General features: G+C 40.2%; 2 protein-coding genes across 6 annotated transcripts; both read right to left on the bottom strand.

The window, feature by feature from the left end:
• Window positions 1-2642: 2642 nt before the first annotated feature.
• Window positions 2643-4197, bottom strand: LOC127782566 (transcription factor MYB20-like). Of its 2 annotated transcripts, XM_052309826.1 has the most exons (4): window positions 4132-4197; window positions 3775-3959; window positions 3513-3642; window positions 2643-3408 (listed from the first exon to the last, which is right to left on the bottom strand). In XM_052309826.1, the coding sequence occupies exons 2-4, from the start codon at window positions 3905-3907 to the stop codon at window positions 2742-2744; spliced, it is 930 nt and encodes a 309-aa protein (XP_052165786.1). In that variant the 5' UTR covers window positions 3908-3959; window positions 4132-4197; the 3' UTR covers window positions 2643-2741. The 2 variants fall into 2 exon arrangements, with proteins under 2 accessions (XP_052165786.1, XP_052165785.1); XM_052309825.1 differs by lacking the exon at window positions 4132-4197 and having other exon boundaries at window positions 3775-4112.
• Window positions 4198-7828: 3631 nt separating this feature from the next.
• On the bottom strand, window positions 7829-13094 carry LOC127781154 (F-box protein SKIP28-like). 4 transcript variants are annotated; one of them, XM_052308067.1, is made up of 4 exons: window positions 12674-13094; window positions 9296-9606; window positions 8654-8855; window positions 7829-8380 (listed from the first exon to the last, which is right to left on the bottom strand). In XM_052308067.1, the coding sequence occupies exons 1-4, from the start codon at window positions 13034-13036 to the stop codon at window positions 8336-8338; spliced, it is 921 nt and encodes a 306-aa protein (XP_052164027.1). In that variant the 5' UTR covers window positions 13037-13094; the 3' UTR covers window positions 7829-8335. The 4 variants fall into 4 exon arrangements, with proteins under 4 accessions (XP_052164027.1, XP_052164028.1, XP_052164026.1 ...); XM_052308068.1 differs by having other exon boundaries at window positions 7829-8377; window positions 12674-13093; XM_052308066.1 differs by having other exon boundaries at window positions 8562-8855; window positions 12674-13092.
• Between the last annotated feature and the right edge of the window lie 204 nt (window positions 13095-13298).

The following is a 13298-nucleotide window of genomic DNA, read 5'->3' as shown; positions in this document are numbered from 1 at the left end:
ACGAGGATTGACAAGCCGCATTCAAGCTAATTAATTAATAAAAAATAAGAAGAGCAGTTGAATTTGTATGCGCCAATCATGCAAATTTTGGATTTGAGCAAAGAGATACTAGCTGGTTTGCATATGGATGCGACTTTCGTTCTCTCCCATTGTACGTAGAAAGAAGCTGATGTGAGCCGTGAGCGTGTGTCCGGCTAAGGATGATCATCATGCGTCATGGATGATCTTAGTATTATATTATTTATGTTTTTTTCTAGAGAAACTATTTCTGCTTTCCTTCTTTCGCGTTGGATATGTATTCCACTGTGCTGTTACATGCACGCTGGATACATATATATTCATGGGAGAATATAGCTAATATGGTCCTTGAAGTTTTGCTCCTTGGTCATTTTAGTCCTTAATCTTTCATATTATCCAAATAAGTCCTTTAAATTTGTCATGTGGGCTAATATAGTCCTTGGTCCCACCAAAATCGCCACATGGACATGCCATGTCACCTTCCTATGCAAAATCTATATGATTTGTCTAATTTACCCTTACGCACAGGAAAGTAAAAAACAAAAGAAAAAAGTTAAAAAATATATGGTATTTGTAAGAGCAAAAACATACCTCAAAAGGGTGAAAAAAAAAGAAGTATTTTTTTCCTATGGTTATATCTAATTCACCCTCATATTTATTTTTCTATGATATACGTAAGGATAAATTGGACAATTCATTATTGATTTTGCATGAATGATGACATGGCATATTCATATGATGATTTTGGTAGACCCAAAGACTATTCTAGGCCTTATAACAAAGGTTAAGGATTTCTTTAGACCATTTAAAAGATTATGGACTAAACTGATCCTACAGAGAAATTTTAGGGACTAAAGTAGCTATTCTCCCTATATTCATCACTGTTTCTTCCACTATGGGTATATATATCCGTAGTCGATCGAAGAAGCAATGATAAATATATAGGAAGAGAAATATAGTATGTAACTGAATGATTGTATTGGGTCTCAGCCTCTCGGGGATGATATATGTATAAATATTATATGAGTAGAGATATGAAAGGATTAGCAATAAGAAATGGTTCTAAACAAATTAATCTTATCCTAATATTTCTACAACTATCATATATGCTCTAACCGTCAGGAACACTAAAATTTATCTTATAGGAAGATCACTAGTGATAAGTCGTGTTCAAAATCTATTGAAATCACAATAACCTTAGTGAAATTTGTAAAATCATGGGAGAGAAAGTTTGAATCTACTTGCGCTTCCAATTGTTTACTTATTATCTTATTAGCCGCAATGGAATTCAAAATTAAAATCTAAATTTAGAGTTAACATTCGATCGAGTTATTTTTATCCCTTAGTTTTTTCTTAGTATTAACTTTTAAACCGCTAATAACTCAACCTAATATAAGATATGACATAATCTAGTACAACAAATATGAACATGGATCTGTTCGTTATACTAGATTATATCTCATATTATTTTAGGTTGTTTTTTTATATGGAGGGAGTACATTTATAGCACACGTCTAAATAAATAAGATTTAGAATATAGTAAAGTACAAAATTATGTTTAACTCACATAACACACAACTTTATCCCATGGGAGTACTTTAGATCCAGCGACTTGATTATTGTCCTTTTGCACCTGGGATATGAATGAAGTGAAGTACAAAGCACACTGCACTCAAGGAGAGTTTGGTAGCTAGTAGGATCTTCTTACAATCTAGCTACAACCATCAGCATCTATCTCTCTCCTCTCAATTGTTCATATGTAGGTCTCATTCTTTAATTTCTCTCCTGAATTTATTTTCCTTTAGCATTACGGCATCTGCATGCACGCGTGCAAGTGCACATGACATAAAAAAAAGAGCAATTTTACAGTCCTTGAAAAGATACTATGAGGTATCATTTTTTCTATTATAAATTTGATACCTAGATACTATGAGGTACCTCATGGAGTCATGGTACCTCCTCAAGGACCGTAGAATTACTCTTAAAAAAAAGAGCAAAACGAACAACATTTTTTTTTCCTGTAAATCCATAACTCTCATTGGGCTCTTTATGCTCGGTTGTGTCCATCTGGTTGGATGTAGAGGTCGGGTTTATATCCTATTTTCTAAGAAAAAAATTGGCTCTTTGCTGAATTTTCTATTTTTTTATAGAAAGTACAAAGATCAGCCACAGGAACATAGAGCCTGTTTGGGGAACTTAAAATTCTGAGAAGCAGCTGGTTGGTAGCAACTTCCAAGAATATGGAAAAGCTGGGTTTTCCAGCTTCTGACTTGTAGTTCATTTCCTGGATTCTACAACTACAGCTTCTCAGAATTTGGACTAAAAACTAGACTGTTTAGAGGAGTTTCTGATTCTGGGAGAAGGTGCAGAAGCTTCCCTAAACAGGGTCATATTTAGATATGAAATTATAGTATCATGGATTATTACTACCCCACACATGCAGGGACAATTTTCATCGATCTGATTTTTTTTTAAAAAAAAAAGAAAAACTGAAGTTGCCTAGTAAGTGATTGATTTTTTTTTGACATAAACTGATCGAATTCTGCAATATATAACTGAGAACATTGATCATTTCACATCACTACACTAATGCAATTCCAATGGAACAATTAACCAGAGAGGCAATACTAGAACAATGAAACAACACTGTTCTGTTTTAGTTCGGTAATTATTGATTATAATAAACACTGTAAACATAATTTACAGAGGTTAATTTTGATTGATTAGAAGAGCTCAAGCTTGTTCCACGCTGAAGCTGCTGCCTCCTGCTCAAACGCGCTCCTCTGCTGGTCGTAGCACTGAAAGGCGTCTAGCTCCTCGTACATCGCCGGCGGCGATGGCGGCGGCGGCGGCAGCGGGAGGCGGTAGTCGTCGTCCCACAGCAGGGACGGCGGCGCCGCCGCGGCGATCAGCTCGTCGAGCTCCATCAGGCACATGGCGTCGTCGGGCCACTCCAGGACCGGGAGCAGCGCCGCGGCGTCGACCTCGTCGCAGCTCGTCGTCGAGGAGGCCGCCGACGAGGACGACGACGACGACGATGTCGTCGGCGTCGAGGCACCGGCGGCCGTGCAAACCGGCGGCGGGTGGTCGCGCAATGGCACCATGATCTCGTCCGGGTGGATCATCGGCACCTCGTCGGTGCAGAATCCCGGGGACTCCTCCTCCCAGAGTTCGTCGTGCTGATGCTGCTCGGCCACCGCCGCCGCCGCCGCCGTGTTCTTTCTCTCTGCGTGCTTCTTCTCCGGCGACGGCGACGGCGGCGGCTGGAGGGGCCTGTGGGTGAGGGGATCGATCCCCATTTTCTTGAGCTTCTTCTTGATGTGAGTGTTCCAGTGGTTCTTGATCTCGTTGTCCGTCCTCCCAGGCAAATGAGACGCAATCTTAGACCACCTAACATTTTTTGTATATAAAAATGGTTATATATACATTAAAAAACTAATTTATCATACGTTCAGGCATGTTGTCCCAACGTGTCGAGGACAATGTTATCGTACCTATTGCCCAATTGGGCATGTAGGTCGACGACGATCTTCTCCTCGGCGTCGGAGAGCAGCCCCCTCTTGAGATCCGGCCGGAGGTAGTTCGTCCACCGTAGCCTGCAGCTCTTCCCGCACCGGAGAAGCCCTATAATTTTATCACAAACATACCCATTTTCAGACAATGAAAGTATATAAACTTTCGGCCTCGACCGTAGGATGCACATAGCCAAAACACACATAAAGTAGTACTGCGACACGAGGATCTCGATCGACACACCGGCAAGCTTGGGGACGGCGCGCCAGCAGCACTGGCCGTTGGTGAGGAGGAAGGTGATGAGCTTCTGGTCCTCCTCCGCCGTCCATGGCCCCTTCTTCAGCCCCACCTTGTCGCAGCACGGCTGCCTCCCCATTGATGATCTCCTACCTTAAGCTGCTGAAGATTTGGTTTCTTCACCAGAAATGCTAGAAACAACAAGAAGCTGCAGGGTGATCGATCTGATCAAGAGATTAACTGAGAGCAATTCAGCTAGGTATGGTATGGTATGTAAGGTAGCAAATGGCAGTTCTGAATTCTGAATTGAGGATTGGGATGATGATGCAGGAGGAGTACTAAGGAGCAAGATGCAATGCTCACCTTCCTTTATAAGGGGGAGGCAAGAAGAGGAGACAAAACAAACCAGCCAGTAGCTAACTACTGATGTGTAGTAATCACCAAGGGTCTCTCTGTGTGTGATGTACTGATGTGTAGTTCAAGCTTCTATCTCTCTTTATTTTTTTATTTTTTATTTTTTATTTTGCTTACTAGCTCTATGTACACGTGTCCGAGGCCGGTGAGGCTGCGCGGTGGGCCCGGGCCGGGCGTCGGCAGTGAAGGCTGTGAGGGTGGCCTACGTGCCACCATGAAGCATGAGCTTCTGCTCTTGGGTCCCTTTTGCTTGCTTTGCAATTGCAAGTGCTGCACTACAAAGCTTCCATGCTTTCTTTTCTTCTCCCTTTACTTTCATCTCATGTTCTGACAAAATTATCCTCTGGTCTACCTTTTGCCCTGGATGGATTTTAGGTGAGATCTTGAGAATTCTACTACCTGTTTTTAGGTGAAAACAGTTATTGACAAGATTAATTATCCTCAGATCAATCGATTAAGCTGCCGACCAGCTTAATTAATTGACAACATGTAAAATGTTCAGTCATCTGTTCTAGAGCTTCAGATATGACTTGCAAAGGGGTCCTTATTGTCCTACCATGGTTAAAAATTTTCATCCATTTTTTTTCCGGTGAAAAATTATGGGGCCGCGACGGATCGAGCAAGCGCGTGTAGAACTTGCAATTTTTTTTGAAGATTTGATCAGCAATTTCAGAGGTATATGTAGCCGCAGTATGGAGTACGGCTTGTTGGACAAGATTTTGGCTTCCAGCAGGCAGGAAATGTTGAATGATCATTGAGGTCAACACTGCTCACTCTCCCTTGTCAACATATGAAACTTCCCATGATATCACAGGGATGAAATTGCCCACAAAAGTCTGTGAGCTAAGATCCAAAACATTCTTCCTTCTATCCATACAGAGAGATTGCGGATCGCGACGCGATGACGGTGGAGGATATTCGACTAAATTTTTATAGGTTTAAATGAAATGAATAGTGAGTAAAAAGTAATTTGAGTGGTAAAATTGTGTTCTGAATTGTAGTAGTGCCAGCAATAGATTGATTGGCAATGAAAGCCATTATTTTGTTGTACTAGATGACCTTCATTTTAACTGATCGACCAACTTAACAGTATCCATCAAGACTTCACTTCAGGCCGGTCAGGACACAAGGTCGGAATGATCAACTACATCTTCTTCAGTAAACAAAAAGACCCGTTTATATTTTGACAATTTTTATTGTGATATGTACTAGTCGTAGAATACTGCTGGTAGAGACCATCGTAAAAACACTCTTATTTTTTACAAATTTTTTTCTCGAACATGAATGATCACTTCATTGGTTGACTGAAGAACTGCATGCTTAATTTGAATTCCCAAGTCAATTTAGGGTAAAGTAGTGCACTTCATCATTTCTTTTCCCTGGCATATCTTGATTGGGCAGTTTGGCACCAACACTAAGTATCCTTTCAGACAATCAAAAGCATCATCTGACTGCAGTTCAAAAAAAAGAAAAGGGCACCCTCTGACTCCAGCTAGCTAGAACAAGCCATCAATCAGTACACCGCGTCTCGGTGTCGCGCTGAGGTCAAATTTCGCCACTCAAAGCTGAAAAACATGGTACTATACAAAAACCAGAGATTATTATTATTATCATCATCATGGATGTACTTTTGCCTCCCATCATCCTTAATCATTAGACAATTAGATGTGCTATTAAGCCTTTGATTGGGATATGTGAAACCCTGAAAGATGAGGAGGGCCAGGTGCCATTGCCATGCCATGCAAGGCAGCTCCTTTTCTTTCCTTTTTTTTCCCCTTTCTGAATCCACTTCAATTCCACAAAGGAAGAGATGATCAGATCACCATACATGATGGAGAGACTGTTAGTGGTCCAAAGATTGTGTTCTCCCAACCAACATTTTCCTCCTCCTGCTCCAACTCACATTCTGACCCTGTTCATGCAACAAGTTTTGCAGTGACATATGTGCCACCCAGAGTCACAATTTTCACAAAGCTCATGCCCCTTTTCTTGGGCTGTTGCTCTCTGCAAATCCTGTCTCCCATGACGCGTGTGCTCCGGGGGGTGTTAGTGCTCATGTAAATGTCATGGATTTTGGTGGTTAGTTATAGTGTACCTGAAGACGGTCACCGACGCGAAAAAAAAAAAGGAAAAAAAGTTCCAGCTTGTGATTTAGTAGCACTGATTTATTTATTTATTTATTTATTTTGTGTGTAGGGGAAAAAGGAGGTGCCCTTCACTTGAGTTCATGGCAAGAAGCAGGAGACTAGATGGGAACAGCACAACTACTGATCAGTGATGCCTTGCCTTGGAACTCACTGGTGAAGGGTGTAGTAGCAAGGTTCCTTTTTCACATGTCGAAATTTTGGAGGACCAATCTGCTGCTGCCACCTGTTTCATCACTCAGAGGAATGTAGAAATTTCAGAGTATTTTTATAGGAACTGAACTAATTAGGCCTAGTTCTGTTGTTCTAAATGGATAAATAGATGATGGATTATTTGATTTTCTTTCTAAAATAATATTCTAGGGTTCAAGCGAATGAAGTAACTATTATAAAGTTAAAAAAATATTTTAAAAAGTATTCTAAGGAACTTATATATGTAGAAACCGTTTGCAAAAATCACAGCTTAGAAAGCATGACTGTGATAACCTGTAATCTATAAGAGGAAAAGAAGAAGGCCCTTGTAAAATTCTTGTGTTTCATGTGAATAAATTAGTTATACAAAATTTAAAAGTTGATCTAAAGATGTATTACAAGAAACTTATATATAGAAATAGGAAGCTTTTTACCAAAAAAAACGTACCATTTAGGTGCTTTGAAACATGAATGTGATAATTTATTATCTGTAAGAGAAAAGGAACATACCCCCAAGTCCTGTAAAATTCCTATATTCCAAAGGAATCTTGACTATTGCTATAGAATATTATAGTAAAATAATATTTTTCTGAAATGTTTGGTTGTATATACACTTGTGGATATAGAGACCGGATTTTTATCCATTATATAAAAAAAATCTCAGCGAAACATCATTGTGAAATGATCGCCGCGAAACAGGTTTCTGGATGTAAAACTAACTTTGCTCATTGTGCACGAAATACACGTGTTTCCAGTATTCCAGGTTCACATCTGGGAGGATTCATGATCTTGATGTTATTAGGTGTGGTCTAAAATGGAGGGACTCGCTCGAGAGTGCGATATCTCAATTTGGTAAAGCTAGACTCTGACTTCACCGTGCCAACTATTGGATTCCCTCCTGAAAATGGTTGCTCAAATAGCAAATGGAGACGCATGAACTCGAAGTAATTGTTTATGCTTTTATTAAAACCCTTTTTCAGATCTTGCTGGCTTGCTCCCCTCGAGGGAGATGGAGAAATTGTGTCTAAAAAAAAGTAGGGATGGACACGGGATCATTCAGTAGGTGCCGCTGATCTGCTTTAGCATTTGAAACATATTATTCATCGAATTATCGTGACAGTAATCTGTTTAGTTGTAAGAATAAATTACATATTTTGAGAAATAAACTTATCTAATAACTTTAAAACAAGTAGTCCAAGCAATGCAGTAGAAGAAAGTTTCTTTTTTAAAAAAAAGAAAATTTGTTTTTAGAAGCACGGAGTAAACAATTCATGACAATAATTCGGTAAAGAAGCGGAAAAGAAGATGGATGTGCAGTTAAAAACAATCGCATTAGAAAAGGTACATTTTGGTTATTTTGTTAGTGACCCTCTCTCGACCAAGATAATGAGGGACCAAAATACTGATATAGACTACGGAACAAATTTTGGAAAGCAAAGTGCTATCAACTGTCGAGTATTTCAATATTGTACAAGTTTATCGCAAAACATGATCTAAACCCTCAATTGACTACTCAAATTTAGACTCGGATTCGAAATAGTACAGGGACAGGTTTCTTCTTCCTGTAAAAGATGAACAGATGATGGAAGGTATTCCAGTCGAGTAGCATTTCTTGCAGGAGTATCATCTGAATTCTGAAATTATAGGCGCAAATGGCAGCCAGACAGAGTACAGCACGCTCCAAAATGACAAATGGCGGTTAATAACGGTGTCCTTCAGTCTGTCATGCTGAGCACATTCTGAGCTGGAAGCCTGGAAGGTTAAACACATTCCATAGGCATATGGGACTTGAGGGCAATGGACTGTTTCAGTGTTATTCAGAGTTTCAGACAAGTTGCACAAGTCCATGAAGTCTGCACCTGCTAAATTTGACGTGATCAATAAATAATTCAGAATCCTAGATTTCCAGTACACTCAGTTAGTTAGTCTAGTACATTTGACGCTTTAAGTAAAAGTCATCAGCAAGTACTGGTACACAGACAGTAGTTTCATACCCAAGTATACTCAACAACTTGTATTTCCTGTAGAGGGGCAGGAACTCACCTCTAAGAACTTTCTTCCAGGTTCTCGAGTGAGTTACTAGAAAATTCCACGCAACGATGACAAGTAAACTGTGGCGATGGTGATAAATCTACCTTCAGATTTTCATGCCTCTTGCAGTAGGGCCGATTGCAAGTGCTACATTTCGGGAGCGGAAGCCAGCACTCCATGCACAGGAAGTCCGAGCATGCAAGTTCAGTCTCGCTGAGCTCCTCCAAGTCGATGCACCCACCGCATGTTTCGCATCGGGCAACACAGAAGAAGCAGCCTCGACATTGAGCCCGACTATCCTTTCTCCTGAAATATAAACAAATCATCAAAATAGATCAAACCTTATTTTGTAGAAATGCGAACAAAGTTCAGGTCAAAGTCAATAGACCTGAAAAAATACTGAAGAATATTCAACATATTGAACCAGTTGTTCCAAAGACGAGAGCAACCAAATAAAAATTAATTGTGCAGTTGCTTTCCTGTAGCCCATAGGGGAGAGAATAAATGAGTTTCTGGACCATCACTTAAAAGCTTTCCAGGAAAGATGAGATCCCTATGTCAGCTATTCCACAACCACAGGAGACAACACTATCAAATATCTAAAGGCACTGAATATTGTGACCATATAGCAAAGATGAGTTGTCAATAAGCAAATAAGAAAAACAGTGGCAAACTTTCAACAAATTTGAAGGGAAATTTTCGAAGCAAAGAGCAAATAAGAGTTCAAAAGATCAGAAGGTACAAACCTACAGCCATCCCTTGTACAATCAAACACCAGCCTCACATTTGTGCACATAGGGCACACATCAACATCAATACGGCGTTCATCGTTGGTGTTGAGCACTTCATGGACTCTGTGGCTATAGAAAAGTGATTGATCATCTTCTTGTTGGTTACCCTTGTACATGGCAGAACTGATAGCATCAAGATGATGCTTAGTCATCCTGCAAATACCATGGAGTCGAATGCGGTTTAGATTCCCCATGCATTCATAAAGAACCTGGACAATCTTCACCACACCTTCAGCAGTCAAGCCTGTACATCTGGGCATATAGAGCTGCAAGTTAAAGAATAAGTTAGATAAGATGCACCCAAAGGTCACTAAAGCTATTGCATAGAAGTAAGTGGTACGACGTGAAGTGAATATGTACTTTTCATGAGCATATGATATTGATTTCATCTTCCAGAAATAACAAAGCATCAAAATTGAACATATATATTAGCATTTTGCAGTAGTAAACAGATTTACGCAATAGAAGACTGTAACTTCTGGCCAGCATCTACTATGGATAAAAACTAAGTGCAATAGCATCGTTAAGTCAACAGTGCTATATATAGGTAAAGCAAGTTCAAACTTCATACAACAAATCAGCTCATGCAATTATTTCCCATGTTTTCTTAGAACTAGAACCTCCAAAGTCATTCTGGTAACTGAAAGTGGCAATTTAACAAACTCACTATTGCTCCATAAAAAATTGTGGTCAACAATCATGATTTTGGAATGGAACTAGATAACTTGCTCCCAGCTAGTTGATAGCAATAATTATTTTTTAAAATGGAACTTTTGGTGCTTTTACAGTACTTATCACAAATTGTCATATGACAGTTATCAGTTCCTAGATTGAATTTTAAAAAAAACAAGAGAAAAATGAACTTCATGTGTGTGAGATGTCTAATGTTGCTCACTTCAAAAGTTAGAAAGCCTATGGGAAGTTAGTCATGGCAATCTTCTAACTAACCTTGTAAATTTTAGCCCTAGTTGAGATCATGGTGTCCTTCAGTAGCGTACTAGACTCCATACTGAGAATCTTTCATTGATTAAAGAACAAAGGGTGATGTAGATTAGAGAGTACTCCCTCCGTCCCAAAATATAACAACTTCTTCACCAACATTCTCTTCTCAACCAATCACAATCCTCCACCATTCAATTTTCTCACCTACCTCCACTTCTCAACCAATCACAACCTTCTTCTATTTAATTCTACCTACTTTTTTAATACCCGTGTCCAACCCTAAAAATCCTTATATTCTAGAACGGAGGGAGCAGTAAGTATTGAGTATTGACCAACTGCACCACATTTTACCATATAAGGTTTGGTACATCCAAAGTCCAAGGCAAATGTATCTCATATTATCCCCAAACAGGTGGCTAAGGGAAATAATACGGCAACCTCAAAGTTGAAGACCTATACATTATTATTCACAAATACTGCAGTGCCCTAATTGTTCCATATTTTTCTTGACAAGATAAACATTCTTTTCCAGTATTATGTGGTGTACATGGTTGTATATCCAAGGAAAAATCTCTCAAGGATACAATCAATCCACTGCAGATTTGATGTATTAAATTCAAAATTACAATAGATACTGTTGACTCCCTAATCCCAGTAGCTATTGCAGTTAGCAAGGTTAGTGAAACAACCCAAGACGTATAGAGAAATCTCAACCCCAGAGAAAGTGAGTAAGAGAAACCCAGCATGGTGTGCCATTTATTCCATCTTTTAACAAAGAGTCCTAAATCAAGAACTTTTCCCTGCTCGGAGCCTTGGAACCCAATAACTTTTCCAGTTTCCCGCACTAGTTTAACTGTTTTGTGTGAATTCCAAAAACATACTGCACAATGAGATGCATCTTGTGCATACATGAAACATTCAGAATGTCTGAGATCACAAAAAATTTGTTAAAATCAAGTTTAATCAGCAAGAACATCAAACAACCATGTACAAAATACGTGAGGTGGTTACCCAAGATTGTGTAGGATCAGTGTTACCATCTTAAAGCCTTAGGCAATAATTCAATCAGATGTTTGTACCGTTATACCCATGGGATCAAACTGAAATTCTTATTATTTCGTGGTGTCAATTCAATGGGAATGTTCTGTGTCTGGTATTATTTATCTATGGTTTCTTATGTGTATTAGGCATCGATTTCTATTCATCTGGCACCTGCTTTATCCCAATTCCAAAGTGCAGGAATCTGTGATAAAAAAGGCTCATAAAATAGGATCTCGGAACCCTTTATTTCACTTACACAGTATGTACCATGTAGCACACTGAGTGGTATATATAAGCCTAAAGTTGGAAGCAGTGGCCAAAACCATAGTATGGAGTAACTTTATGAAGACTCGCTTGCTAACTTGTATACCAATACTAGGACACCCAAAAAATAATAATATTTTAATGGGTAATGAAATCACACTGTCCAAGAACAGCAAAATGGAAAATTGTTGCTCTAGCACATCTTTCACTAAAGGGTTGGCTATAAGACACTAAGACTATTTTTTACTATTACATTTAGTACGAACAGAAAATATTATTAATGTCACATTGACCTATATTTATAATTTACAACGAATAAATGCGAAGGAGAGGTCATCCAGCGTCGACTAGAGTGGATGTTAATGTTAGTATCTAATGGGATCACTTAACACAGATCACAGGATACAAAATGGGCACCCAAGCAAGCAGGATCCTAGAATTCACACTTGATTGAGTAATGTGCTCAACGAATTAATTTATCTCTTCCAAGCAAGAAACCAACCGCTACCTTTTGTTGCCACCATAGATACCATATAAGATTACTAGTGTTGTTTCAAAAAGGTCCATATCACAGGAATTGGAATAACAATAACATGCATTCTCTCTCGAAGCACAAAGCTTCAAGCTCCATGTCGAGTTGTCCACGTGTAAAAATAGTATTTCCTACAGAAATAACTAAAAGTCCAAAATGCTAGTGCGCTGGCTTTCTGGGGGGTGCTATTTACTGAGGGCATGAACACCAACATAAGTCTATCAAGCTCCAAACACGATAAAGTACAGTGTATCAAGTATCAACTAACATCGATTTGTATTTGTAAACATGTAATGTTTAAATTGTAATGAATTCAAATTAACTTGATCAATTATCATTACATTATTGCATTTTCCCCCCTCTTTCGATTTCGGTAACATGAGCCAAACTGCTGAAAGCTAAAGCAGCCACGGTGCGTAGGCATTACAGCAAACATTAGGCGAGCAACACCCAACTACCCAAAGCATCTATAGATCTTTCCCTAATCCAAACTTTTCTCACAAACCAAAATGAAGCGAACATGCGGTGTGGGGGAAAACCCTCCCACTATATACCTCGGTGATGCCAGGGTTTCGCTCGACGACGCGGAGCAGGCCGGCGTCGGAGACGCGGGTGCACCCGAGGAGGCGGAGGGACCGGAGCGTCCCCCCCGCCCTCCCCGTCAGCGCGAGGAGCGCCTCGTCGGTGAGCCGGCGGGCGAGCGGCGGCGCCGCCACCGCGACGCGCCGCCACAGGAGCGGGTCCCCCGCGACGGCGTCGCGGAGGCGGCGGCACGCGCCCGCGCAGGACAGCAGCTCGCGCAGCGGCAGGTAGGCCAGGGACAGGAGCAGGGCGGCGTGCGGCTCGCCGCCGGGGGACGCCGGCAACGGCGGCGGCGGCGGCGGCGCGGCGGAGGCGGTGGCGGTGGCGGGCAGCATATGGAGAGAGAGTGGCGAGGAATGCTTCCTTCGAGAGGGAGGAAAAACCAAAGCCAAGTTTGGTTTCGCCTGCAATGCTCTCCTAGTTAAAAAAAAAAATTCGGTTTCGCCTATCGGCTAATGGAATTCAATCGTTTTTCCCAAAAAAAAATTTCTATATAAAAGTTTCATTAAAAATCATATTAATTTATGTTATGAGTTTTTAAGCTAATATTTAGTTAATCGTTCGCTAATCTGACATTCTGGTTTAGGCCCTATTTCT

The sequence above is a fragment of the Oryza glaberrima genome, chromosome 8 (assembly GCF_000147395.1).
Source record: "Oryza glaberrima chromosome 8, OglaRS2, whole genome shotgun sequence".
NCBI classification, from domain to species: domain Eukaryota; kingdom Viridiplantae; phylum Streptophyta; class Magnoliopsida; order Poales; family Poaceae; genus Oryza; species Oryza glaberrima.
This window is presented reverse-complemented; position numbering and strand designations above follow the sequence as displayed.